This window comes from Ciona robusta, unplaced genomic scaffold (assembly GCF_009617815.1).
Source record: "Ciona robusta unplaced genomic scaffold, ASM961781v2 AP042741.1".
Lineage (NCBI taxonomy): Eukaryota > Metazoa > Chordata > Ascidiacea > Phlebobranchia > Cionidae > Ciona > Ciona robusta.
Window position 1 is genome coordinate 231,056 of NW_028323120.1, and position 26,699 is coordinate 257,754.

Consider the following 26,699-nt stretch of genomic DNA (forward strand, 5'->3'; position numbering starts at 1 on the left):
AACATCATTGTTTGCTGAAATATAGCAATAGCAAAAATGTGACTGTGCAATTTTAACTAACTTTGCTTTTCAGAATATAGGTTAAAATATAATTTTGTTGTAAGTCACAAACACATACCTTTTTTTAATGTTTATGTTATATTTAAATGCCGATACACAAAATACGACATGTCGGCACACTTGTGGTGCACGAGCGGCAAATGCCCACAGCCGCCACACCACAAAGGGGGTGAAAAATTCAACGAATTATCAAAACTTGTGACCTAATATAAAAGTAAACGTGAAAAATTCAACGAATTATCAAAACATATCACCTAACAGTTTTCATAAACTGCTATAATTTATTTAAAACTCTTATCAGAAAAGAGCTGCTTCCCATGCCTTTTATCTCCTCAGGCGCGGACAACAGTCGTGGAAGAAGTGCAAGCTCTTCAATGCCACCGACGCCTCGGAGGGTATGCAACCGATACCTCGAAGTAACCTAAGCTAGCGGTTGAAACGACAGATGCAGACCATAGGCGGAATACCAGTGGATGGATGATCAACCTCGAACAACATCATTGTTTGCTGAAATATAGCAATAGCAAAAATGTGACTGTGCAATTTTAACTAACTTTGCTTTTCAGAATATAGGTTAAAATATAATTTTGTTGTAAGTCACAAACACAACCTTTTTTTAATGTTTATGTTATATTTAAATGCCGATACACAAAATACGACATGTCGGCACACTTGTGGTGCACGAGCGGCAAATGCCCACAGCCGCCACACCACAAAGGGGAAAAGGGCCGGAATCTACCCCAAAAAGTCTCGGGGCCAGCAGCTAGGACGAAGTCAATCGCCACAACTTCCAAAACAGTGAGTTCTACATGTTGCCATCCCGACCTACACCGTCTAATTTTATTTGATTTAATTGCAGAATCTCCCCAACAAACAACTAAAAAAAGAAACATTAGTAAAATGTCAACTAGTGATAAAGAATACAGTTCGACACAAAAAAACAGTTTGACAAAAAAAACAGGAAATACTAACAGAAGAAAAGATTCGACAGGACTGTTTAAAAGAAGTTGATGTGGTCGCGGATGAGGCCTTGCCCTTGAGGCCCCATCGGTACTGCCAACGGAGGCTCTGTCGGCTGATTAATAACTTAGTAGGGTGGGGCAAGACTGGTTTCGGGGCAAGACGGGTTTCTTATTAAATTTATTATTCAATTTGCAGGTAAACGTATAAATATTTTTTTCTTTATTGACTGGCCTTATGAAGTATCTTGTAAACAAAATGCACTGGCATGTGTTTTTAAGTGCGTCCTGAAACAGCACCGTTCAGAAAGATGCCGAGGGAAAGAAAGTTGTTTGTCCAAAATTGGTTGGAAGTACACTGGCACACAACCGCAAAGAATGATGTCCGAAAAAAAGAATGCGTTTAAAGGAGAGGTCCAGTCAAAACTGACCGACGTTGACATTGAAAATATCGAAGACAAGCAGCTTTTGGAAGCTGTGGCCCTGTTTGAAAGTCTTAATGAGCAGTCGTGCAGTTCTTTTGAAAACCTCTTCGTTCGAGTGCACCAAGCCAAGCGTGTGTTTGCCTCGTAGACGGGAGGCGACTCTTCCGGTGTCGAACCACGCTTGGATCAGTCACACTTTATGTCAGAAAACAAAGGAGTGAAACGTCGTGTTGAAACCCGCGTCCTTAAATCAGGTTTGGTGGGCGCCACCGCAGCCTCCTGTGATATGTGCACCCAGCCGCCGAAAATGGATCGATACTTTGCATCACGGATCTTTCTTCTTATGCCCAAGAAGACCAGGAAATGCGAGTTGTACTGTCCTCTCTGCAAATGTCCGTCCATAAATTCTTGTGGGATTTAAAAGGTTATTCGAACTGTCCTTGACATCGACAGGTTTTACAACATGGCTGACGAGTATCTCCGAGTGTCGCGATTGCAAAAAACGAGAGATCAGTTGCTCCTAGTATGCTCTCGCAATTGAATCCTGGAAAGCGGCTGTAGTTCCCGTGTATACTTATGCGTAAGTTCGCGTGTGACATGAATGTTGTCACGCTCATGCGTCAACGCGGGCTAGGTTCTTGGGGAAAGGCACTTTCGAAAGTCTGGCTGTAAAAACGATTAAGTACCAGAGCGAAATGCAGCTTTTCAAGAATGCTGATGAGAGCCTTGACTAGGAAAAAACGATTTAGTACCACAGCGAAATGCTGCTTTTTTAAGAATCCTGATGACCAAGGCCTTGACTAGGTTGAGCCGCCGAGGCAAGGAGTACCTTTCTGCTGCAGCCCGAATGGTTGCGCATGGTCATGGATATTTCCATTGAGAGAAAGTATGTTTCCCACTTAAATATCTCATAGAATCTATTCCTGCTATATCCAACACCAAATCTTATCCAAAACCATAGTGATATACTTTTTTACCTATCAACTTTTTACAAAATCTCTTAAAAAGTGGCCAGACAAAACAACCATAAAATGTTGAGCATCCAACAAGATTTGATAAGTTTGTACATATATATCACACTTAGAGTAATACCACTTAATTCAACAACCATATTCAAATAAAATGCTAGCCCACCATGTCCGTGTGTGCATTTTAGCTAATTTGTACACAAATTCTGTTCTAGCATCCTTACAATGCGTTTTCAGGGCTAAAAATGCCTTGCGAAACCCAATGTTAGTAAAACAACGAGAAAGTATAGACCAAAGTTTGTAAAACAACGAGTAGACCAAAGTTTGTAAAACAACGAGAAACGGATTGTAAAACAAGGAGTCTTAAAAGAACATGTTTAAAATATAAAAATACAAACAAAAATAACATTACCATAAATACAAACGCATAACATTACCATAAACTGGTGTATCTAGCCGCAGTTTTGCATGTACATTGCCGTGATTTTACTTTTTGGCTCACAAACTTAACACGTACACCCGGCAACGAAACTTGAGGTATCTGTGTAAAATTTGCCTAATATCGGAAGTGACGTTGAGGAAACAATACTAAGTTACTATTTTTGGTCCTCTGCTTGAATTAGTATGCTACCTTTTTTGCCTTACGGGTCTTTATGAAATCGGAAAACGCGAACACCTTATCTGCTAGTACTTAAGCAGTTTGGAGATGCATGTCCACTCGTTGGATTATAAATGTTAGTAAAGAATGGCTCTGTAGATTCGTAGGTAGTAGGTATATGATCATATACTATTATGTAAACTAAGCTGATTAATGCTATTCTTAATCGCCAACGTAAAGTACCCTCTGTTAAACCACACTGTACGCCGAAAACCAGTCAAAATATTAATTTACTTCACATTAATTATTCCTAGATTTAATATTATATAAGAAGATTTATATTAGAAATTATATTTTAAATGTTAAAACAACCGCTATACGTGTTTTCTAGCTTTGTATCGCTTACAAGAACTAAATAAACACATGCCGACCATGCATTTTATAGACGATTCACGCTCTGTGGGCTCCGTAATGGCGGACACGAGCGCCGTTTTCTAACTTGGTCTATACTAACTTTGGCGAAAAACCTAGACAGACGACGCTTGGAGAATCCCCTATCGCAACTCTGTATTGGCGCGAAAAAAACATAACACCAGCAACTGGGGATAAAACTGTCGAAAAGTGGCTAAATTTGTTAAAAATGTTTAAAACTTTGACAAACCAATGCTCAAAATTTTTAAGTACTTTAATATATTTCTTATTGCTAAATTTTTTAGTAAAAATTATTTATTTAGTGTGAAGTGTGTGGTGCACCCCTGTATACCCTTTTGTACTGGTGCACACACCCTAGGCATATTTTGGGTGCACCGGTTGAAGAGCACTGCCGTAACATTATTACCACAAACTTGTACATTATTCATTTTATGCATATGTTTTTCCTTGCGTTTCGCCCTTGGCAACAACTTTTTTTTTCATTGTTTTTTTGTTGTGGGTATTTCTCAATACTGCACCAATATTTCGCATTATTGCATCATGTCATGTACTCGTACTCGTGACAAATTATCCATCATTTCAACAAGGCCGGCAACAACTTTTTTTTCATTGTATTTTTTTGTTGTGGGTATAGATATGTAGGAACATTGCATGTTATTTCTCAATACTGCACCAATATTTCGCATTATTGCATCATGTCATGTACTCGTACTCGTGACAAATTTTCCATCATTTTAACAAGGCCAGCGTTCAAAGCTATTAGCTGCCCCGAAAGTATTTTAACATAAGTGGATGTGAGCAATTTCGCACGCGATGATAGCGGGAGCTAAACTTAGCAGATCCAAACACAAATTAAAGACATTCTTGGATCGGATCATTATTAACTACTCGATGGACGAATCCAACTTCGAACGCAAACTTAAAGATAATTCAAAGAAAATACTTCAATTGCATCTTAACGACAAAGAATGATAATGTGGTTCCCGGAAAGGTCGAACGCCCCGAGCTAGGATAATATCGGCTACTCGTTCATCGGACATTTTGTGACCAGATAAAGCCCTAAAGAGAAACGAACACAAACCATGCTGTGACGAAACTTAAAGATAATTCAAAGAAAATACTTCAATTGCATCTTAACGACAGCGAACGATAATGTGGTTCCCGGAAAGGTCGAACGCCCCGAGCTAGGATAATATCGGCTACTCGTTCATCGGACATTTTGTGACCAGATAACGCCCTAAAGAGAAACGAACACAAATAAAAACCATGCTGTGACGAAGGCATGTGACGTCAGCTACAAAACACTATAAAAGGTTCTACGTCCGAACCTTGATTTTCATGCAGACTCAATAAGATTAACCAGAGTTCATCAGGCAAGAAGAGAACTTAGATCCTAGCCATTTGTCTATAGTGGTTAGGCGTTGAAGTTTACTGTAGTGCTTGTATGTATCGCCCTTATGTTAATAACCGTGGTAATAAATAATCAACAAACCAGTTACTGCTTGGTTAGTTAGCCTGGATCAAAATTAGACTTAGTGGCAAGTCTAGAACACGCAGCCCAACTAGCTGATCTCGCATCGCTAGTCGCTAAACGCCAGGAATCAACAGCTGGCTCAAAGGACCTTTCTGACGTCAAAGTCATAACAAAGGACCCTCGCCTCCGCCGCAATACTCATGCCCTCTCGTCCCCAACCAACTACTTTTGCCCTTTGTGGTCGTGCTTCTTCACGATCTTAAATAAACCGCTTTCAAGCGTGCAGCAGCTGAAACGGCACGTGGCGACGGCCCGTAAGGCCAGTCTTGTTCCAACTCAGTTGCAGGTGCTCGGAGCCCGCTCCCACGGCGGAAACCTTCCTCCTGGCAAAGGGTCACTGGGCATCTTGCCAAGGGAAGCGGCCACTCTCTCCCACTCCACCTGCTAATCTACCCTCCACTTCCTTACCAATCTCCCCTTCTAACCTGCTCCCACCCAATTTTCCTCACCAAGCTCCTCCCCCCAAAGGAGCACCCTCGTCCCTACGGCCCGTAAAGCTCGAGTCTCCATCCCCTCTGTCCTATGCGGCGGCTGTGAAGTCACCTTTTTATCATCCCGCCCGTCACGAATGGGTGGCTCAGGCACTCTTCAAGCAAAATGCTAAAACTGGCAAACCGGAACTTTTGACTTCCCGAGGTAAAATAAATTCAAAAAGGAAAATAAATACTAGATCTTTGAAGAAATAGCCTGGATAAACATATGTTATTACTTTTGTAGTTATGCCTCAAACCCCTGTACAGTTTATTTAGACAATAATGATGTTTTTATTACAGGGTAAACAAACTGTGGTCGTACCTCCCCAGGCACCTCTCCAGTGTGCACAGCTGACAAAACCAGCAAGGTACTTTGCACACAGTAGTCTACTTATGTGGATGCCGCAAAAACTCTGGAAATCCGTGCTAGTGTGCCCTCAACCAGGCTGCTCTAAGGAACGGACAAGTGCTGGCATTTTCCGGCACACACGAGTAGTGGTGGGACATTGCAGAAAACTATAACATGGCTGCTAAATACCTGGAATGTACAAAATGCCAAAAGAAGTTCATCAGTTGAATTGTGAATCAATTGGATGTTGGACACAAACGTCGGTTCTGCGTTCTGCTGACGTGGCAAATGGCTTGCGACGTTCAGGTTATCAGGCTGCTACGTTTGGGAAACAGCTCCACCCAACTACAAAAACAATTAAAAGAACAGCACAGTGAAAAATGGGTGGAACTGTTTGGCCACCAGTACTTGAACGACTGCGATCACTTTGTTGGTGCAAGCAAAGAAGGTCTTATCCAGAAACCACAAATCCTGAAAACACCCAAGTTCACACCGGTCTCTTCGTACAGGTTGCTTCTAAATGTTTATGTGCAAGACTTCCTCCTGCCCCGCGTCAACGAAATAAAAGCCAAGATTACCTCCACTTATGGGGAGTGTGTGTTAAAGATAGATTCAACAAAAAAAGGTAGTCAAGAAACTGGCTTGAGACTCCAAATCAACAGCTTTATGGGTCACCAACGTGGGCAATGGGTACGGGATGATCTTAATGTCCGTACTTACTCAAGGGGAAGAAGAGGGCTTGAAAAGATGACCCATGGGCTGATGGAACGTTACTCTGGTGCCAACGTTCCAACGCCTTTTTGTATGTGGACCGTGGGTGCTGCTCCGAAAGTGTGCCTGCTGCTCGGAGCCTCATAGCAAAGTTGGAGACAACAATCGTACAGTTGTACATATGGCACTACATGAGGAGGATCGCAGCGGGATGTACAACAGAGTCATCCCCTGTATGTGTTTTTGGGTCGATTGTGAAGGTGCATTTTCGAACGGAGCCAGCCGGACCTTGACTTGCTGATTGAAGCCAAAATCAGTCAAATGAAAATCAGCGGCATCCCAAACTCCACTGCTGGCATGGCTGTGTGCCAGATCACGAAAAAAGAACTTTCATTGCACTGCAAAAGAACAACAAGGCAGCCACAAGAAACGAAAGTTCTGATCGAAAAATTGCTGGTGAGCAGGGCCGTGATACACTCGGGGTCCCCCTTTTGGATGAAGAGCGCGCCTTGGCTATATGGAAGGAACAGCAAGCGCACATAGACTGTATCACGGATCCTGAAGGCTTTCCGCTCTGAGCAGGGCCGTGATACACTCGGGGTCCCCCTTTTGGATGAAGAGCGTGCCTTGGCTATATGGAAGGAACAGCAATCGCACATAGACTGTATCACGGATCCTAAAGGCTTTCCGCTCTACGTCGTAACTGGCCACATAAGAAAGGACGTTTCATTTGCATCTAAACAGATTCATTTCAAGTATAAATCTTATAAAAATTGCATCTCTTGATAATTGCTAATGATTAATTTCTACAGGAACCAGTGCAATTGGCCTGCCTGCCTGCACTATCAGACCTATCTGTTGGAGGGGATATCGAGATGGAATTCTGATCGTGCTGCTGCTCTATACCCTCCTTCAGATCTTCCACTCATGACGAAACACTCCTTCACAATGCCAACGTGGTAAACAATAGATGTTTTGGCCAAGAGGTGGCACCAGGTACTCTTCAGTTCGGAAAATACACAGGTACGAATCATCCACATTCTTAATGTGACAAATTTTAGAAACATTTGTTAACTATAGATATATTTTATCAGCAGAACTGATTGGCATTGAGTACTGTAGGAACATTGCATGTTATTTCTCAATACTGCACCATTATTTCGCAATATTGCATCATGTCATGTACTCGTGACAAACTATCCATCATTTTAACAAGGCCAGCATTCAAAACTATAAGCTGCGCCGAAAGTATTTTATCAGATGTTGATGAACGAGCTATGTGCACGCGATGGTGACGCAGGAGCAAAAAATAGCCAGCAAATCACCTTCTAAAATGGCAACGATGGTGATCTCCGGCGAAGTTCTTGGAACGATAAAACGCCCACGGCTAGGACAGCTAGCGGACACTCCTTGGTCGAACATGAACGACCAGAGCTCTTGTGCAAAAGAGAAACGAACGCAATCCCAAAAAGAGTCCAACGGCAACGAACGGTGATGAGGTTACCGGAACGGTCGAGCGCCCCGAGCCAGGGTACGGTCAGCTACACGCTCATTGGACAATCAATGATCAGGCAACGCCCAAAAGAGAAGCGGTCACAGATGACGAAAGCATGTGACGTCAGCTACAAAAAACTATAAAAGGTTCGATGTCCGAACCTTGATTTTCATGCAGACTCAGCAAAGACCAACCAGAGTTCATCAGTCAAGGAGAACTTATATCCTGACCACTGACTATACAAGTGGTTAGGCGTTCGAGTTTCTTATCGTGATTGTATATTGCATCAGTATCGCCCTTGCGTTAATAACCGTGGTAATAAATAATCAACAAACCAGTTATTGCTTGGTTAGTTAACCTTAATCAAGGAGCAAAATTAGACTTAGCGGCAAGTCTCAGAACACGCAGCCACGCTAGCCGATCTCACATCGCTAGTCGCTAAACGCCTGCAATCAACATCCGGCTTAAAGGACCTTTCTGACGTCACAGTCACAGCAAGGGACGGAGCCGCCGCCGCAGATTGGTGACCCATCGACGTGTATTTCAAACGTGTATTGCAAAATTATTAAAGAAGAACGCCTTGCGGCGCACGAAATTTTTTTGCAATATACAAGAAGAAACGCCTTGCGGCGTACGAACGAAATACGCAACGAGCTATCTACATCTGTCGAGATCAACTTCTCAACAATTCCCTGCGGAATTATCGAACATTTTCAAAATCAATTACGGATTAAAAACCCAAAAGACTCAACGACAAGCAGCATCTTTCTTTTCAGGTAGAAGAAAGAAGAACGAAGCATCAAAGATCAACGACAAGAAGAAAACTTAAAGGTTACAAACAATTTCATATTCATAAAACATCAAAATAACTTCTTTTCTAAAAATTTATGTTTTTAACTGTATTTGTCATAATCCATAGTTCACCATTTTGTAAAAAATTTTTTTTCGGAGTGAAAATTTATTTGTGACAGTACTGTTTTAAGTAATTCTTAATTTTACACTATAAACGACACAACACTCACAACAGTTTATGAAACACGTTCTACCATTCATACGTAAAAAAACACAACACCCCACACACAAGAACACACCCATGGCGTATGCTAACGAACCAAGTACGAGCGGTGCTTCCGCGCCCCCGTGGCCGATAATGGGATTGAAAAACGAGCCTGAACAAAGCGTAAAGTCTGAATATAAGTATAAACTGGAAGAAAGGTTTCCACAGGGGTATGATGATTTTGATAATGAAGGGGAGGAGGATGATAGCACATCCGCCAATTTACCTAAGTTTTGGACTGAACTCCCGGTAGAATGGTTTTTATACATCGAGGGCATTTTTCATGATAAGGGAATTAAGTCACAAAGGGGCAAATTTCGTAATGTGATAGAGACTTTGTCCAAGGATGAGATTTTGAGACTGAAAAATTTCCGATCGTTTATTAACCATCCTAATGCTTATGACCTTTTAAAGCAGAATATGCTTAACGTTTTTCATGAGGATGAGAGCTCACGCATGGCACGTTTCTTTGATGGCTCTCCTTTAGGTGATCGTAGACCTTCTGACATGCTAAGTGAAATGAGGTCACTTTTGGGTATTAATAGTGATAATATTGACCCTAGCCTAGAACTCCTTATGAAGGAAACGTTCCTCAAACGTATTCCAGCCCAGGTGCGTCGGATTATCGTCGCATCAGATGTACCTTTGACCCTAGATTCTCTTGCGAGAAAGGCTGATAGTATTTTATCTCGTGAACGTTTAAATTTAGATTCTGACCGTAGTGACGTTGATTTATCTGCTAATCGTAACAAACTAGACCTAGCACAGCCATATGTTAACGAACACCTACAAAGGCAGGTACAAAATCTAACGGATGAAATCAGTTTCATGAAACGGATGCAATTTAATGTTGGACAACAAAACAACAACCGTGGAAACTACCAAGGAGGCTTCAGGAACAAAGGATTCCGGAGGAGCAACTTCTCAAACAATCAAGTAGGTGTGTCGGACAGGCGTGGAATGGAATCACAGAGGTATGATACTCGAAAAGGTACTGGTTACGGCCAACAACGTCATACTGTAAATAACGACAGAGGATTTAACCGTTTCTCTGCTCCAAGCCCAAATAACAGTCGTAATATGTGTTTTTATCACCGCACATTCGGAAATAAGGCTCAGAGATGTGTACAACCTTGCGATTTCGAGCGTAACAACGCTTCAAAAAACTTGAGGCGTGGCAGGTCACACAATAAAAAAAAGAGGCATTTATGTAACTGACAAGATTTCCAAAAATTTGTTCCTTGTTGATAGTGGAAGTGCAATATCCTTCTTTCCAACTAACTTGTTACATACAATATCCAGTAACGCCAAACCGATCCGAAGTAAAATTAAGTCATTTGACGTAACATCATTTGGCGGCACCACAGTTCCTGTTAAAGAGAAAATAATACTTGAGATATGTATAGATCATGTCTTGACTAAGTGGGATTTTTATTTGTCTGATGATTGTCCACCAATTTTAGGATTAGATTTCCTTACCGCAACAAAAGCTAATGCCAATTTTGAAAAAGGTTTCATCTCCTTCGAAAAAACGGACAATTTAGATTCCGAGGAATGGACATTAGTGGAACATAAAAGAAACAAACGGAGGAAACAATCCGGACAAGGACATCGTGGCAACAACAATGACACTCAATATCTTGTTGGCGAACGCAAACAAAAAAGAGAATTTGATACAGGAAAAAAGGTTAGTCTTACAGAACCAGAATACGTGCCAATTACGCCCGCAAAGGATTGGAACGCTTACCAGACTGTAATCCCTCACATTCCTTCTGTAAATACTTGGATGATTAATGGGGAGTGGGACGAGCCTAATTGCTCAACAGTTAATAATCCTCCCACAACTGTAAAGCCACTCAGCACAGCGCCTAAGTTACATGCACGTCCTCGTTTAAATCAGAACGCAGCCGCATTTGTGGCCTCAGGCTGCAAACCTTCTTCATGTAAACAGTACGTCGAACCGGATAGTAATTAGTGCGACCTTAATGACCCTGAGCTCATGTGTAAACCATCTGTGAGCAAACAACGTGACGTAGATAATACTTATTGGGATGATAGTCGGGACGCTCAGTTGATTGATGTTGACAGTATAGACGCTTATTCAGTACAGACAGATTGTCGTGACACATATCCTAATTATTCTGTACCTAATCATAGTGATTGTGACTCTATCCTTGATTGGTCTGTTCCTGTCGGCATAACCAAACCCATGTCTGCATCTAAGCCTGATATCCCTAGGCTATTGAACTTTGACCATGACTACGATTCGTCATCTGATGACGACATGCCCTGTGATACGAGTGTGAATAAGACTTTATGTCATAGGCTTCCAGTAAATTCAGTGGATCCTAATCACACTGCCTGGTCTACATCCCATGTTAATACAACTTCATCAGCATGTCATAAGCTGCTTGATTCATTCCCAGACCTGACTGACGAGACTGCCTTCACACAGCCTGTTAAGCATGGTATTGTACATCGGATCGTAACTAATGGCGGTCCGGTTAGATGTAAGGTGCGTAGACTTGCACCTGAATTGGCCAATGATGTTAAGGCTGAGTTAGATCGGCTTTTAAAGTTAAAAATTATTAAGAGACATGTTTCACCCTGGTGTAGTCCCATACATGTTGTGCCTAAGAAGGACGGTAAAATAAGAATGGTACTTGACTTTCGTGCAGTAAATAAGTTGACTGAGTTAGAGATGCACCCCATTCCGTCCATTCACGCAATGCGTGATAAGTTGGACCGAAAAAAAGTTTTTTCGACCCTTGACCTTAAATCTGCTTATCACCTGATTCCCATTGCAGAGGATTCCATTGATAAGACATGTTTCGTCACACCATTTGGAACCTTTGCATACTTAAGATCCTTCTTTGGTGCGCGTAACTCGGCCCAGACTTTTTGTAGGCTTATGGCAGAGTGTCTACATGGTTTGAACAATGTGTTTTCGTACGTAGATGACATACTTGTAGCGTCTGAAACACCAGAACAGCACTTAACTGATCTGAAACAGTTGTTTGAAAGGCTTTCTGGTTATGGATTGATCATTAACGCTGATAAATGTGTATTCGGAGCTGACAGTGTTTTGTTCCTTGGACACATAGTTAACAGTAAGGGAATCTCAGTCCCACCGGATAGGATTGACGCAATTGATAAACTTCCTAAGCCAAAGACCGTACTTGAACTACAGCGGTTCTTGGGGATGATTAATTATTTCAGGTCTTTCTGTCCAAACATGGCAACAATACTGGCACCTCTGACTTCGATGTTGGGAAAATCAGCCAAAACAAAGAAATGCGCAAAGATTCTGGTATGGGATGAGGTTAGTGAAAATGCCTTTAACAAAGCTCGTCGCGTACTGCGAGAGTCCTCATGCTTAGCAGTCCCACGTTTAAACGCACCGACGTACCTAACAACCGACGCAAGTAGCGTAGGTACTGGTGCAGTGCTATCTCAAAAAATTGATGGCGAACTCAAACCTCTGGCGTTTTATAGCAAATTATTAACGCCACCTGAGAAAAATTACTCCACTTATGACGCCGAACTGCTTGCAATTTACCGTGCAGTCGGACATTTCCGCTCAGAGTTACTCGGACGTAACGTAACTGTCTTAACTGATCATAAACCGTTGGTACGTGGTTTTTCAGCTGACTCATCAAATATGTCACATAGACAGATCAGACATTTCAACAAGATATCACTCTTCGTGAACAACATCGAGTACCCTCAAAGGGAGCGAGAACAAGGCCGCGGACTACCTGTCCAGACTCAACGCGTGTGTAGTCGACATTCCTGATGACGCAATCGACTACAAAGCAATGGCTGAGGTTCAGTCAATGGACCAGGAGCTTCACGAACTCCAGAATAAGGTACAAGATTCCTCTTTAGTTTTCTCATCCAAATATATCCCAGAATGTCGTTTTCCACTGATTGGGGACGTCAGCACCGGAACTTTTCGACCCTTCGTGCCATGCACTATGCGAGGAAAGGTGATGGCAAGCTTGCATCAACTCTCACATCCAGGAGTACGTCCAACTAAAGATTTGGTCAGTACACGTTTTGTATGGCCTGGAATGCGGCAAGACATAAGCAAATATTGCCGCAACTGTATTGTGTGTCAAAAATGTAAGATTGGACGACACACAACATCTCCATTACAAAGATACGTACCGCCTACTGATAGATTCTCAGCAATTAACATTGACATAGTAGGTCCCTTACCCATGTCACATGGCTATCAGTATCTGTTAACTATTATTGACCGATTCACAAGGTTCTTTCAGGCAATTCCAATAAAGGACATGAAATCGGAGACATGCATACAGGCAATTCTCTACAACTGGATCGCTCTGTTTGGCGTACCGAAAGAGATTTCTGCAGATCGTGGAAAATCCTTCGACTCGATATCATGGAACGCGATGTGTAGGAAGTTGGGAATCAACATGATCAGAACTACGTCATATCATCCAAGTGCCAATGGAGCCATTGAGGGAGTAGTACATAGAACCTTAAAAGCTTCCTTAATGTGTTATGATAATCCCTCTGATTGGTACTTATACTTACCGTTCGTACTACTCAGTTTCAGAGCGGCTTTAAAAGAAGACTTGGGTTGCAGTTCAGCGGAACTGGTCTTCGGTAAGACAATGCGACTCCCAGGGGAATTCTTCGACGACGATGTACAAACGGAGCCTCTGAACGCGGAGTTTGCTAAAAAGTTAACACATGCGTTAACTAAAGTGCGGTATACTAAAACTAGATTACCTGCCAATCACCCAGTATATGTCGACAAATCTTTACATGATGCCACCCACGTTTTTGTACGTGAGGAGCGTTTGCAACCGGCGCTCACACCTCCTTACTTTGGCCCCGTCTTTGTCTTAAAAAAGAACGCAAAGTTCTTCACCTTGGCAATGCCTCATGGAACAGACAATGTGGCCATAGATCGCTTGAAGGCTGCACATTTAGGCAGTATAAATAATGATTGCTTGGATCATTCGTTACCAAACTCATGGGCTACAACACACACATCCACTTTAAACAACTCTCCTAGCCCACTTATTGCGCCTGCGGCTACAGTCCTTAACAGGCATGACGATGACACAAATGGTATAAGTAACATTAATCATGATACTTCCGCTACAGAACCCGTCATCAGCGAGCAGTCAATTTTTCCTTCACGCATCACTAGAGCTGGTCGACGAGTCAAACGTCCAGCGTACCTCGACGACTTTGAAGCATGAATCTACCAATTATCATCTGCCTTCTCCTGTCTGGAACCATTGCATCCCTTGACGAAGATTTTGGAGAACAATTCCAGCTATGCCATCCGGCATTAGCTCAGGGTGAATTCTATGTACCACCTGCAAAACCTTGTATTCGTAAGCCAACGTACGCTGAAGTCAGGTGCTCTGCTTTAGTTTATGACCCTAACTCAGGCCTTACAAATATTAAAGTATACATCTGTCGTAAATTGGTTACTACCTTTCTGTCAACATACTTTTTCTTTGGTAGTAAGACTAAAGAAATTGCTACCACTGACCGCCCAGCCGTTTCACATGAGGAATGTGCTGAATGGGCTAATAACAAAGTTGCACGTGACATTGGAGAACTTAAATTAATCTCTCCCAACACTTATGCTACTTCTAATGTTGTACATCCTACTTATAAATGGCCTACTAGTGAGACAGGTTCAGTTTACAATGCTGAACTAGTCATAAGTGAAATAACTTATGATTATTATCACAAAACCTTACATTCTGCCTTAGGCGTCATGAGCAAATGCGACGTCACTGCAGGACACTGTGTTACCGGTAATCGAGTATTTGTGTGGACCGTACCTCCTAAGATTAATTGTGTACCTCTTGACTCATTGGGTAATCATTCCCTAAGTTTACATTTTCATGGGGCATATGATGGACACCATCCCATATACAGAATGGAGATTAAATCATTGGGTCTAAGCATACATGACGTAGGAAGGTGTCCGAGTAGCATTTTAGCTTGTTATGGCCGTCATACTTTTTGTTCACAGTCAGGTTACATTTTTGTAACTGACAATTGCACCGGTTTTGAAGGGTTACAGGGACATAAGGTTGAAATGTCACCTGAGTTAATTGAGTCTGGTATTGGGGATAATAGACACTTATTATCTTTTTTGGATGAACTTTCTGATTTGATGGCTGAATCATCTAAAAACTTTACTGACTCCATTGCATTTTTAGATTGCGAGATTCAACGCTTGTTCACTACTCTGTATCGCTTGGTGGGCTTAACATATCCTGGCCAGATCTTGTCCGAACTTACTCACCAGCATGTGGCGGGAATAGCCGTTGGTGATCTCATGGTACAAATATCATGTGAAAACGTAACAGGTCGGGTACTTAACAGCATGAGGCATGGTAATGATTTTTCTTCACGTCCCCTAGTAGCAGTAGAGGGTATGAATGGTACTTCAAGAATCACGCAATTGATGCGTGACGGCTTCCTTTATTTAGAAGTCAGATACAAACAAGCTTACCGACCAGGACACATGGCGTCCTTTAAAATCCATGATTCCTTTTATCTGTTTGAGAATTATACCTTAACTCACATTGACAATCGTATAGTTCCCCTAATTCCCAGCTTGAAAGTACCAAAATTACAATTCCAACCCATCGATTTTTCCACGGTCGATAGACTTTTCCCTCATCATGAAACCCATACTGAGGACATTAACAATCTTTTAATCACTATTGCACAGAATAGCGAAACAAATGCACGTTTGAATGAGTATTTTCATGGGGCATGAATTTTTGTCCATGTTTTGGGGGGTCATTCTTACCATTTGGGCAGTTGAAACTTATGGTCCAGCTTTATGTGGTTCAGTTCGTAGCAAATTTCGGGCCAGATTTTCTGGTGCTGAAACAACCCCGGAGGCACAGGTGAACGACGGTCGCACCGACGAGTCAATTGAACTCGTTAATAGACGCCGAAACATGTACCCTAACTTATCGTAAGGATATTGTTAGACACAACATTTTCTCATTTAATTAACATGCATCACAAAACCCAAAAATAATACAAAACATACAAAACACTTATATAAAAATTAAATATACCCTAACACAAAACTTTCCCTAACATTATTACCACACACTTGTACAATATCCATTTTTTGTGCATATGTTTTTCCTTCCGTTTCGCCCTTAGCAACAACTTTTTTTTCATTGTTTTTTGTTGTGGGTATAGATATGTAGGAACATTGCATGTTATTTCTCAATACTGCACCATTATTTCGCAATATTGCATCATGTCATGTACTCGTGACAAACTATCCATCATTTTAACAAGGCCAGCATTCAAAACTATAAGCTGCGCCGAAAGTATTTTATCAGATGTTGATGAACGAGCTATGTGCACGCGATGGTGACGCAGGAGCAAAAAATAGCCAGCAAATCACCTTCTAAAATGGCAACGATGGCGATCTCCGGCGAATTTCTTGGAACGATAAAACGCCCACGGCTAGGACAGCTAGCGGACACTCCTTGGTCGAACATGAACGACCAGAGCTCTTGTGCAAAAGAGAAACGAACGCAATCCCAAAAAGAGTCCAAGAACTAACTCAACTACACCTTAACGGCAACGAACGGTGATGAGGTTACCGGAACGGTCGAGCGCCCCGAGCCAGGGTACGGTCAGCTACACGCTCATTGGACAATCAATGATCAGGCAACGCCCAAAAGAGAAGCGGTCACAGATGACGAAAGCATGTGACGTCAGCTACAAAAAACTATAAAAGGTTCGATGTCCGAACCTTGATTTTCATGCAGACTCAGCAAAGACCAACCAGAGTTCATCAGTCAAGGAGAACTTATATCCTGACCACTGACTATACAAGTGGTTAGGCGTTCGAGTTTCTTATCGTGATTGTATATTGCATCAGTATCGCCCTTGCGTTAATAACCGTGGTAATAAATAATCAACAAACCAGTTATTGCTTGGTTAGTTAACCTTAATCAAGGAGCAAAATTAGACTTAGCGGCAAGTCTCAGAACACGCAGCCACGCTAGCCGATCTCACATCGCTAGTCGCTAAACGCCTGCAATCAACATCCGGCTTAAAGGACCTTTCTGACGTCACAGTCACAGCAAGGGACGGAGCCGCCGCCGCAAGTACCTCTTGGACCAGAAGCAGATGTTGTTTCAGTCTGACCCCGCCGATCCTAATGAGCTTGTGTAAGACCCTCCATTTTCGGATGTCAACCATGACAACTTGGATGACGAGGGCTTTCAAGAAGCAGAGGGCGACAGCTGGAGTCTGACAAGCTCACTAAATGTGGTATGTCAAGGTTTTTCTATATTAATTATTTACCTCTTGGACCAGAAGCAGATGTTGTTTCAGTCTGACCCCGCCGATCATAATGAGCTTGTGGAAGACCCTCCATTTTCGGATGTCAACCATGACAACTTGGATGACGAGGGCTTTCAAGAAGCATAGGGCGACAGCTGGAGTCTGACAAGCTCACTAAATGTGGTATGTCAAGGTTTTTCTATATTAATTATTTAATTATGGATTTTTATTTAACAAATTATAACTTAATTTTTTCTCAGCATCTTCATCCACATTCCAAAGTCCCATCAAACCTCAAAAGCACTTAATGATGTTGGAAGTATTTATCCAGTTACAGTAGTCTTTAATTGTTACTAATTGTCTAATTAGACTTTATCTTTGATGCCCAGCACACAATGCACAGTTCAAGTAAAGTATATTTCCAACCACTGCCACATCACCACAATCCATAGACATAGTAGTATATATACAACAACATAGACATAATATAAAACACACACTGGTGTAGTGACTCCCCGAATGGTTGGAGTTACAGTACTGGGGAGTCCCAGACATCCGGGATTTCTTTCCTCGTTGTTGTCTCGGCAGACATTCTAATAAACTGACTTATGAAGCGCACGTTGCGCCACTTCATTGGTGACCCCGAAGAATATTTGTAGATCAAATATTGCTTTTAGCATGGAGAATCAAGATTCCAACTTAGCAGCAGTCTCTCTAAAGCTTCCGGCATTCTGGAAATTAAATGCAGCCGCTTGGTTCCACACTGTAGAGGCCCAAAAGCATGTCTGTAACATAACAGCCGACAACACTAATTACGTTGTCTCGGCCCTTGACAGCGAATCGGCAACGGCGGTTAGTACTGTTCTTGACCAACCACCAAACCAGAACAAATTTAAAACTATTAAGAGGGAACTGTTGGCAGTTTACGAGTTAACGGAGAAACAGAAGAAGCGCCTACTTCTTGAATTAAATGGCCTTGGTGACCGAACCCCAGTTCAGCTTTATCGGTATATGCAAACGCCCCAGTTCAGCTTTATCGGTATATATATACATTCGGCACCCAAGGACGATGTCCTGTTCATGGCATTCTTTCTTCGCCAACTTCCAGTGAACGTCCAAGCTATCCTGGCTGCCCGTGATTTTCCAGATGTCGAGAAGATGGCCCTTGCAGCCGAGGAAGTTATGGCTACCTCCTCACACCCAATCACCGCCTTAAACCCGCGGACACGACCACTACCACAGCCTACCATTCAAGCCGGGACCGAACACTTCTGCTATTACCATCGTCGATGGGGAAAACAGGCAAAACAATGCAGACAACCGTGCAGCTGGGCGGGAAACGCCCCGACCAGCCACTAACAGCGGTGAGTGTCACTGGTCAAACTAGCCGCCTTTTGTACGTATGTGACAGAACCTGCGCACGTCGGTTCCTTGTTGATACAGGAGCCGCAGTAAGCGTTTCTCCAGCCTCACGACATCACCGTCAACGTTATCGAGGAGTGGACGCGCTGCACCTTGCTGCGGCCAACGGATCGACTATCAAAACGTACGGCACCCAGGACCTCGTGCTGGACCTGGGTTTTAGAACCTTTAAATGGACATTTATCCTTGCGGATGTTTCGCAACCACTACTCGGCGCTGATTTCTTGTCGAGCAACAACCTGGCTATTGATCTCCGCGGACGACGACTTCTTGATCTCGACTCCAGCCGTCAAGTGCGACTCCGCTCTTCTACCAGCAAACCGCTGGGCCTACACGAAGCACTTCAACCAGAACCTGCAGGTATTCTGGTACATGAATTTAACGATTTTTTGTCTCCAACATTTAACACTAGAACACCAGTATGCATGGTATCTGCCATCACATCGCGACAACATGTCCACCGACATTTGCAAAAGCACGTCGGCTATTCCCTGACAAACTCGCGATGGCCAAAAAGGAATTCCGCTTTTTAGAAACACAAGATATAATTCGACGCTCAAAGAGTCCTTACGCCAGCCCATTACACATGGTTCCAAAAGATGACAGTACCTTCCGCCCGTGTGGTGACTACAGAGCTCTAAATGCTATGACTACACCAGATAGATATCCGATTCCACACGTGCAAGATTTTTCAGCAAATTTGCGAGGTATGAAAGTATTTTCTAAAATCGACCTTATTAAAGGCTTCTATAACATTCCTGTTGCACCCGCGGATATCCCGAAGACGGCCGTCATAACCCCATTTGGACTTTTTGAATTCGTCCGTTTGCCCTTCGGGTTATGCAACGCTGCACAGACATTTCAACGTCTGATGGATATCGTTCTACGCGACATCGAGGGTGTTTTTGTTTACCTCGACGATATACTGTTGGCCTCACCTGACGAGGCATCGCACAGGCGTTTACTTCGACAAGTTTTTCAGCGTCTGCGCCACGCTGCTCATCACCTATATCCGCTACATCAGGCGCTGCGCAAGTCTGCTGGGCAATTTCATTGGTCCCAAGAGATGGATAAAGCCTTCCGTACGTCAAAGAACATCTTGGCTTCAGCCTCCATGCTCGTACACCCGGATATGCAAGCTGAACTCTGCATCACAGTCGATGCTTCCGATCGCGCTGTTGGTGGTTCGCTGGAGCAGTTGATCAATGGAACGTGGCAATCATCGCTTTTTTCTCCAATACACTAAAACCAGCTGAGACCAGATACAGTACCTTCGACCGCGAGCTTCTTGGTGCATACCTGGCCGTAAAGCGGTTCCAACATTTCGTCGAAGGAAGAAGAGCCTTCACGCTCTATACAGATCACAAGCCCCTTACCACTGCTTTACGTTCGCAGACAAACTATACTACTCCCAGACAGTCCAGGCACCTAGGTCTTATAAGCGAATTCACAACGGACATACGACATTTGCCGGGGAAAGACAACCGTGCGGCAGACGCTCTGTCCAGAAGCCCCCCTCTATTAATGCTGTCCAGCAACTACCGCACATTAGCTATGACGACCTTGCTGCCGCCCAGGTCGTCGATCCCCAAATACCTGCTTACCGAACTGCCATCACAGGTCTAACGCTACAGCAACATACTCTCCCGAGTGGTTCATCCCTGCTCTGTGACACTTCGACAGGTCGGTTACGACCCCTCGTCCCATCGAGTTGGCGTCGAAAGGTTTTTGACGCTTTTCATGGCTTAGCACACCAAGGCAAACGAGCGACCCATCGACTAATCTCCGAGAGATTTACGTGGCACCGCATGGGATCCGACATCGCGTCGTGGGTTCGAACCTGTCTTCCTTGTCAGACGTCTAAAATTCACAGATACACAACGGCTCCGAAGCGGCCATTCGAACCACCAGGACGTCGTTTTGAGCATGTACATGTGGACATTGTTGGTCCTTTACCGGTGTCATCCGGTTTCCGTTACTTATTTACTATGATGGATCGATTTACACGATGGTCAGAAGCAGTCCTTATGACTGACGCCACTGCAGCCACCTGTGCCCAAGCATTCGTAAATGTCCTGGGTTGCTCGATTCGGTATTCCTCTACGAATCACCTCCGATAGAGGCAGGCAGTTTATATCCAGCCTTTGGAATGCCCTATCAAAGTTGCTCGGCTGTCGCCTGTCTCACACAACATCGTATCACCCCACAAAGCAACGGTATGGTGGAACGCCTTCACCGGCAACTCAAAGCTGCTATCAGAGCACGACTTACAACGCCCACTTGGTCGGATGAGCTGCCAATCATAATGTTGGCCATTAGAACTACAGTGAAGCAAGACCTTCAGTGCTCACCGGCTGAGTTGGTCTATGGCACGACCCTCCGGTTGCCGGGCGAGTTTTTCGAACCACGGACAGACATAAACTCAGATGACCAGCAATCTTTCCTGCCGCATCTCCGGTCGAAGATGGAGCTAAGAGCACCGCCTCCGCTGTGGCATGGTAGCTCGAGAACTTTTACCCACCCAGCTCTTGCAAACGCCTCATTTGTCTTTGTAAAGACATGACGCTCGGCGTACACCATTTCAACGACCATACGATGGGCCGTTCAAAGTCGTGAGTCGACACAAAAAATACTTCGTGGTTGATCTAGGGCATCGTCGCGACTCGATTTCAATCGACCGACTAAAGCCGCGTACGTCGACCCAGCATCTAACACGACTCCGATGCCGTCTTTCGGCGACCACAACTACGCTTTGTCTTAGTCAATGCTCGACGTATTGTGTTGTTGTATTCGTGTCCGATTCCACACGTGCAAGATTTTTCAGCAAATTTGCGAGGTATGAAAGTATTTTCTAAAATCGACCTTATTAAAGGCTTCTATAACATTCCTGTTGCACCCGCGGATATCCCGAAGACGGCCGTCATAACCCCATTTGGACTTTTTGAATTCGTCCGTTTGCCCTTCGGGTTATGCAACGCTGCACAGACATTTCAACGTCTGATGGATATCGTTCTACGCGACATCGAGGGTGTTTTTGTTTACCTCGACGATATACTGTTGGCCTCACCTGACGAGGCATTGCACAGGCGTTTACTTCGACAAGTTTTTCAGCGTCTGCGCCAGGATGGCCTCGCCGTACAAAAAACAAAGTGTGTATTCGGATTATCCCAATTAACTTTTCTTGGTCATACAGTAAATGCAGAAGGAATTAGCCCCCTGGCCGATAAGGTGGGAGCAATCAGGAACTTTCCTCCACCAAAAGACGAAAAATCGCTGCAAGAATTCTTGGGTTTAATCAATTATTATCACAGGTTTGTTCCTCACGCTGCTCATCACCTATATCCGCTACATCAGGCGCTGCGCAAGTCTGCTGGGCAATTTCATTGGTCCCAAGAGATGGATAAAGCCTTCCGTACGTCAAAGAACATCTTGGCTTCAGCCTCCATGCTCGTACACCCGGATATGCAAGCTGAACTCTGCATCACAGTCGATGCTTCCGATCGCGCTGTTGGTGGTTCGCTGGAGCAGTTGATCAATGGAACGTGGCAATCATCGCTTTTTTCTCCAATACACTAAAACCAGCTGAGACCAGATACAGTACCTTCGACCGCGAGCTTCTTGGTGCATACCTGGCCGTAAAGCGGTTCCAACATTTCGTCGAAGGAAGAAGAGCCTTCACGCTCTATACAGATCACAAGCCCCTTACCACTGCTTTACGTTCGCAGACAAACTATACTCCCAGACAGTCCAGGCACCTAGGTCTTATAAGCGAATTCACAACGGACATACGACATTTGCCGGGGAAAGACAACCGTGCGGCAGACGCTCTGTCCAGAAGCCCCCCTCTATTAATGCTGTCCAGCAACTACCGCACATTAGCTATGACGACCTTGCTGCCGCCCAGGTCGTCGATCCCCAAATACCTGCTTACCGAACTGCCATCACAGGTCTAACGCTACAGCAACATACTCTCTCCCGAGTGGTTCATCCCTGCTCTGTGACACTTCGACAGGTCGGTTACGACCCCTCGTCCCATCGAGTTGGCGTCGAAAGGTTTTTGACGCTTTTCATGGCTTAGCACACCAAGGCAAACGAGCGACCCATCGACTAATCTCCGAGAGATTTACGTGGCACCGCATGGGATCCGACATCGCGTCGTGGGTTCGAACCTGTCTTCCTTGTCAGACGTCTAAAATTCACAGATACACAACGGCTCCGAAGCGGCCATTCGAACCACCAGGACGTCGTTTTGAGCATGTACATGTGGACATTGTTGGTCCTTTACCGGTGTCATCCGGTTTCCGTTACTTATTTACTATGATGGATCGATTTACACGATGGTCAGAAGCAGTCCTTATGACTGACGCCACTGCAGCCACCTGTGCCCAAGCATTCGTAAATGTCTGGGTTGCTCGATTCGGTATTCCTCTACGAATCACCTCCGATAGAGGCAGGCAGTTTATATCCAGCCTTTGGAATGCCCTATCAAAGTTGCTCGGCTGTCGCCTGTCTCACACAACATCGTATCACCCCACAAAGCAACGGTATGGTGGAACGCCTTCACCGGCAACTCAAAGCTGCTAACAGAGCACGACTTACAACGCCCACTTGGTCGGATGAGCTGCCAATCATAATGTTGGCCATTAGAACTACAGTGAAGCAAGACCTTCAGTGCTCACCGGCTGAGTTGGTCTATGGCACGACCCTCCGGTTGCCGGGCGAGTTTTTCGAACCACGGACAGACATAAACTCAGATGACCAGCAATCTTTCCTGCCGCATCTCCGGTCGAAGATGGAGCTAAGAGCACCGCCTCCGCTGTGGCATGGTAGCTCGAGAACTTTTACCCACCCAGCTCTTGCAAACGCCTCATTTGTCTTTGTAAAGACATGACGCTCGGCGTAAACCATTTCAACGACCATACGATGGGCCGTTCAAAGTCGTGAGTCGACACAAAAAATACTTCGTGGTTGATCTAGGGCATCGTCGCGACTCGATTTCAATCGACCGACTAAAGCCCGCGTACGTCGACCCGGCATCTAACACGACTCCGATGCCGTCTTTCGGCGACCACAACTACGCTTTGTCTTAGTCAATGCTCGACGTATTGTGTTGTTGTATTCGTGTGTCTTCTTTAATTTTTTTTTTTAACCATGTCTGCCATCGGGAGGGCCTATTGTAGTGACTCCCCGAATGGTTGGAGTTACAGTACTGGGGATTCCCAGACATCCGGGATTTCTTCCCTCGTTGTTGTCTCGGCAGACATTCTAATAAACTGACTTATGAAGCGCACGTTGCGCCACTTCACTGGTTTAGGCAAATATACAATTTTATAGCAAAAAATAGAAACATTATAATAGAGATGATTTGAATTTTAACAAATGACATGTAACTTTTTATGTACAGGAGTCTGTAGGACCAGGCAATATTTCTGGCTATGAAAAGGGCAACTCGTCTGGTCTCTCTCATGGATTGTACCGGCGCGTTATCGAAAGAGGTGGCTATGGACATAGTCAGGATGTGGAATGATTTGGATGAGTATGACAAGCGGCCTACGATGTTTTCACCCCGACACCGCACCAAATTGACCTAGGGCCGGTTTAAAAAACCCAAAAGGAGGACAACAATCGTTGTTCCTAGACTTAAAAAGTAAAAAATAACATTTCATTTTGTGCCATTCTTGGTACTTTTAATTGATTTAATACCACAGCATTTGTTGTTTGCAGATGTTTCCTGGGTGCATATACCGGCCCTGCACAATGGCCCTACTGCAACCGCTATGTTGAGTGCATCATCTCCAAACTTTGTGCCCTTCACCCTGGTCAGGCGCGGGTTGGCCGAAAAGTTATACAAAGATAGATGATGGTGATTCGCTCCTTCAAACACATACGGGATTTATGGCAGAATCAAAAATACAGCTGCTAGATGCCCTTCCTGGTCAGGCGCGGGTTGGCCGAAAAGTTATACAAAGATAGATGATGGTGATTCGCTCCTTCAAACACATACGGGATTTATGGCAGAATAAAAAATACAGCTGCCAGAAATCAATACTACAACATTGATACAATGGTAAACATTTTATGTCCTTAATTTCAGTATTTCACATTTGCATTCGTAACCACTATTTGTCTTACTACAACATTGATACAATGGTAAACATTTTGTCCTTAATTTCAGTATTTCACATTTGCATTCGTAACCACTATCTGTCTTAAGGTACAACAAGACGGAAAAGAAGAAAGAAGCCAATGTTCTACAGCAAGGGATCTGACTGGAAGAGCCAAGCTTGACCTCCTCACAACCAGTACCACCTCCACAACTACTTCCATCCTTCCCATCACAAGTTAAATTTGAAAATCCACTAACATTTATCCTTCCCGAAAACACCACCCAAAGCTAAAGTTCGAGGCTCCGGGTCCTTTAATCAACCCGTGTACTTCATACCGATTGTCCCAAAACCAACCGCTCTACATCCAAGCCAATTACCATCTACAAGCATGCACACAGTTGATAAAACAATAACCAAAAGGAAAATAAATTATTTTAAAAGGAAAATGAAACAAGAACAAGAAACTGGATATGCGAGGAGGTCATACCACAGAGAAGGACCGATTAAGTGCGGAAAATGTAAGAAGATACTCGATGCAGAAAATCACAAACAATACTATGGAACCTGGCACTGTAAAGAAAAAACTCCGGAAACCTATGAACAATGGTTAAAAGCATTACTGGAAAGTGGCATTGGACGAAAGAAGAAAAAATTATTAATTAACACTTTACAAACGCCACAGTGCTACATAAATGCAATCCATTACAAAGATCTGTGGGTCAGCTTGGCAGATACATCACACATTCTTACTGTTTATAACATACAGTAAGATTTTGTTGTTCTTTAAAGTTACCTAATAGCATCTTTTTAATATCAAATGCTAATTTGTCATAATTATTTTAAAAGGAAAATAAAACAAGAACAAGAAACTGGATATGCGAGGAGGTCATACCACAGAGAAGGAACGATTAAGTGCGGAAAATGTAAGAAGATACGCGATGCAGAAAATCACAAACAATACTACTGTAAAGAAAAAACTCCGGAAACCTATGAACAATGGTTAAAAGCATTACTGGAAAGTGGCATTGGACGAAAGAAGAAAAAATTATTAATTAACACTTCACAAACGCCACTGTGCTACATAAATGCAATCCAATACTGTATTACAAAGATCTGTGGGTCAGCTTGGCAGATACATCACACATTCTTACTGTTTATAAACATACAGTAAGATTTTGTTGTTCTGTATATCAGAGCAATAGAAACAGGTAATTCTTTGTTTATTTATTATACCGCGTTCGAAGTTAGTGCGTTGAATTGTTATAGTTGTGTATTTGTTTTATGTGGTAGCTGTGTATTTCCTGTATTCAGAGCGCGATTTATGTTTTATTCTAGAGGTCTATGTTAAGTTTAGAGCGTGAGTTAATTGCTTTTACCGCATTCCTCCGTTTTACATTATTGGCACATTCCTGTATTTTGCGTACTGCTGTTGATTGGTTATTGCGTGGGCGTGACGCTGCATTTTATAGCTTAAGAATTAAATCAGTTGCTTGTGATTGAGTTCGTGAGCGTTCTTACTTTTGGTCTAAAGAAGAAAACGTAAAGTGTATAAAGAATGCCTCGACAAGGCTCAGCAACAATCGATGTTGATGGGGAAGGTATCTTCGCACGTTTCTTCCGCTCCTGCCTCCGGTTATGAGAAAGATAACCTTCCTGTAGATGGTTCTGACGGTTTAAATTATAACAATTCTCTGATGGCGGCGGTTAGATCTTACAAAACATTTTCGATTCCCAAAACGGAGTGTCTTTTCTGTGAAGGTCCTGAACATGACCGCCCGACC

At 43.5% G+C, this 26,699-nt stretch overlaps 2 protein-coding genes, 1 long non-coding RNA gene and 1 pseudogene across 4 annotated transcripts; all 4 read left to right on the plus strand.

Annotated features, from left to right (window-relative positions):
* The first annotated feature begins 368 nt into the window (after positions 1-368).
* LOC149724114 (uncharacterized) lies at positions 369-1,215 on the plus strand. The gene is made up of 2 exons (XR_016386773.1): positions 369-858; positions 920-1,215. It is a non-coding gene; the product is annotated as an uncharacterized LOC149724114 (long non-coding RNA).
* A 6,392-nt stretch (positions 1,216-7,607) lies between these two features.
* On the plus strand, positions 7,608-17,029 carry LOC149724115 (uncharacterized; annotated as a pseudogene). Its single transcript, XR_016386770.1, has 3 exons — positions 7,608-8,835; positions 14,204-14,934; positions 15,283-17,029. The product of XR_016386770.1 is annotated as an uncharacterized LOC149724115 (transcript).
* Positions 8,842-10,663, plus strand: LOC149724116 (uncharacterized). Its single transcript, XM_089893344.1, has 2 exons — positions 8,842-10,035; positions 10,573-10,663. The coding sequence occupies exons 1-2, from the start codon at positions 9,035-9,037 to the stop codon at positions 10,634-10,636; spliced, it is 1,065 nt and encodes a 354-aa protein (XP_089749470.1). The 5' UTR covers positions 8,842-9,034; the 3' UTR covers positions 10,637-10,663.
* A 784-nt stretch (positions 17,030-17,813) lies between the features above and the next one.
* On the plus strand, positions 17,814-18,879 carry LOC149724117 (uncharacterized). Its single transcript, XM_089893335.1, has one exon. It carries the CDS (start codon positions 18,068-18,070, stop codon positions 18,746-18,748), a length of 681 nt encoding a protein of 226 aa, XP_089749461.1. The 5' UTR covers positions 17,814-18,067; the 3' UTR covers positions 18,749-18,879.
* The last annotated feature ends 7,820 nt before the right edge of the window (positions 18,880-26,699 follow it).

What these genes read in the sequence shown, in the direction of transcription:
- LOC149724116 (XM_089893344.1), top strand. Translation starts at nt 9,035, where the DNA reads ATGAAACACGTTCTACCATTCATACGTAAAAAAACACAACACCCCACA. An exon ending in CGTGGAATGGAATCACAGAG is followed by an intron (nt 10,036 to 10,572) that starts GTATGATACTCG and finishes ATTTTGAAAAAG; the next exon opens with GTTTCATCTCCTTCGAAAAA.
- LOC149724117 (XM_089893335.1), top strand. Translation starts at nt 18,068, where the DNA reads ATGGAGAATCAAGATTCCAACTTAGCAGCAGTCTCTCTAAAGCTTCCG.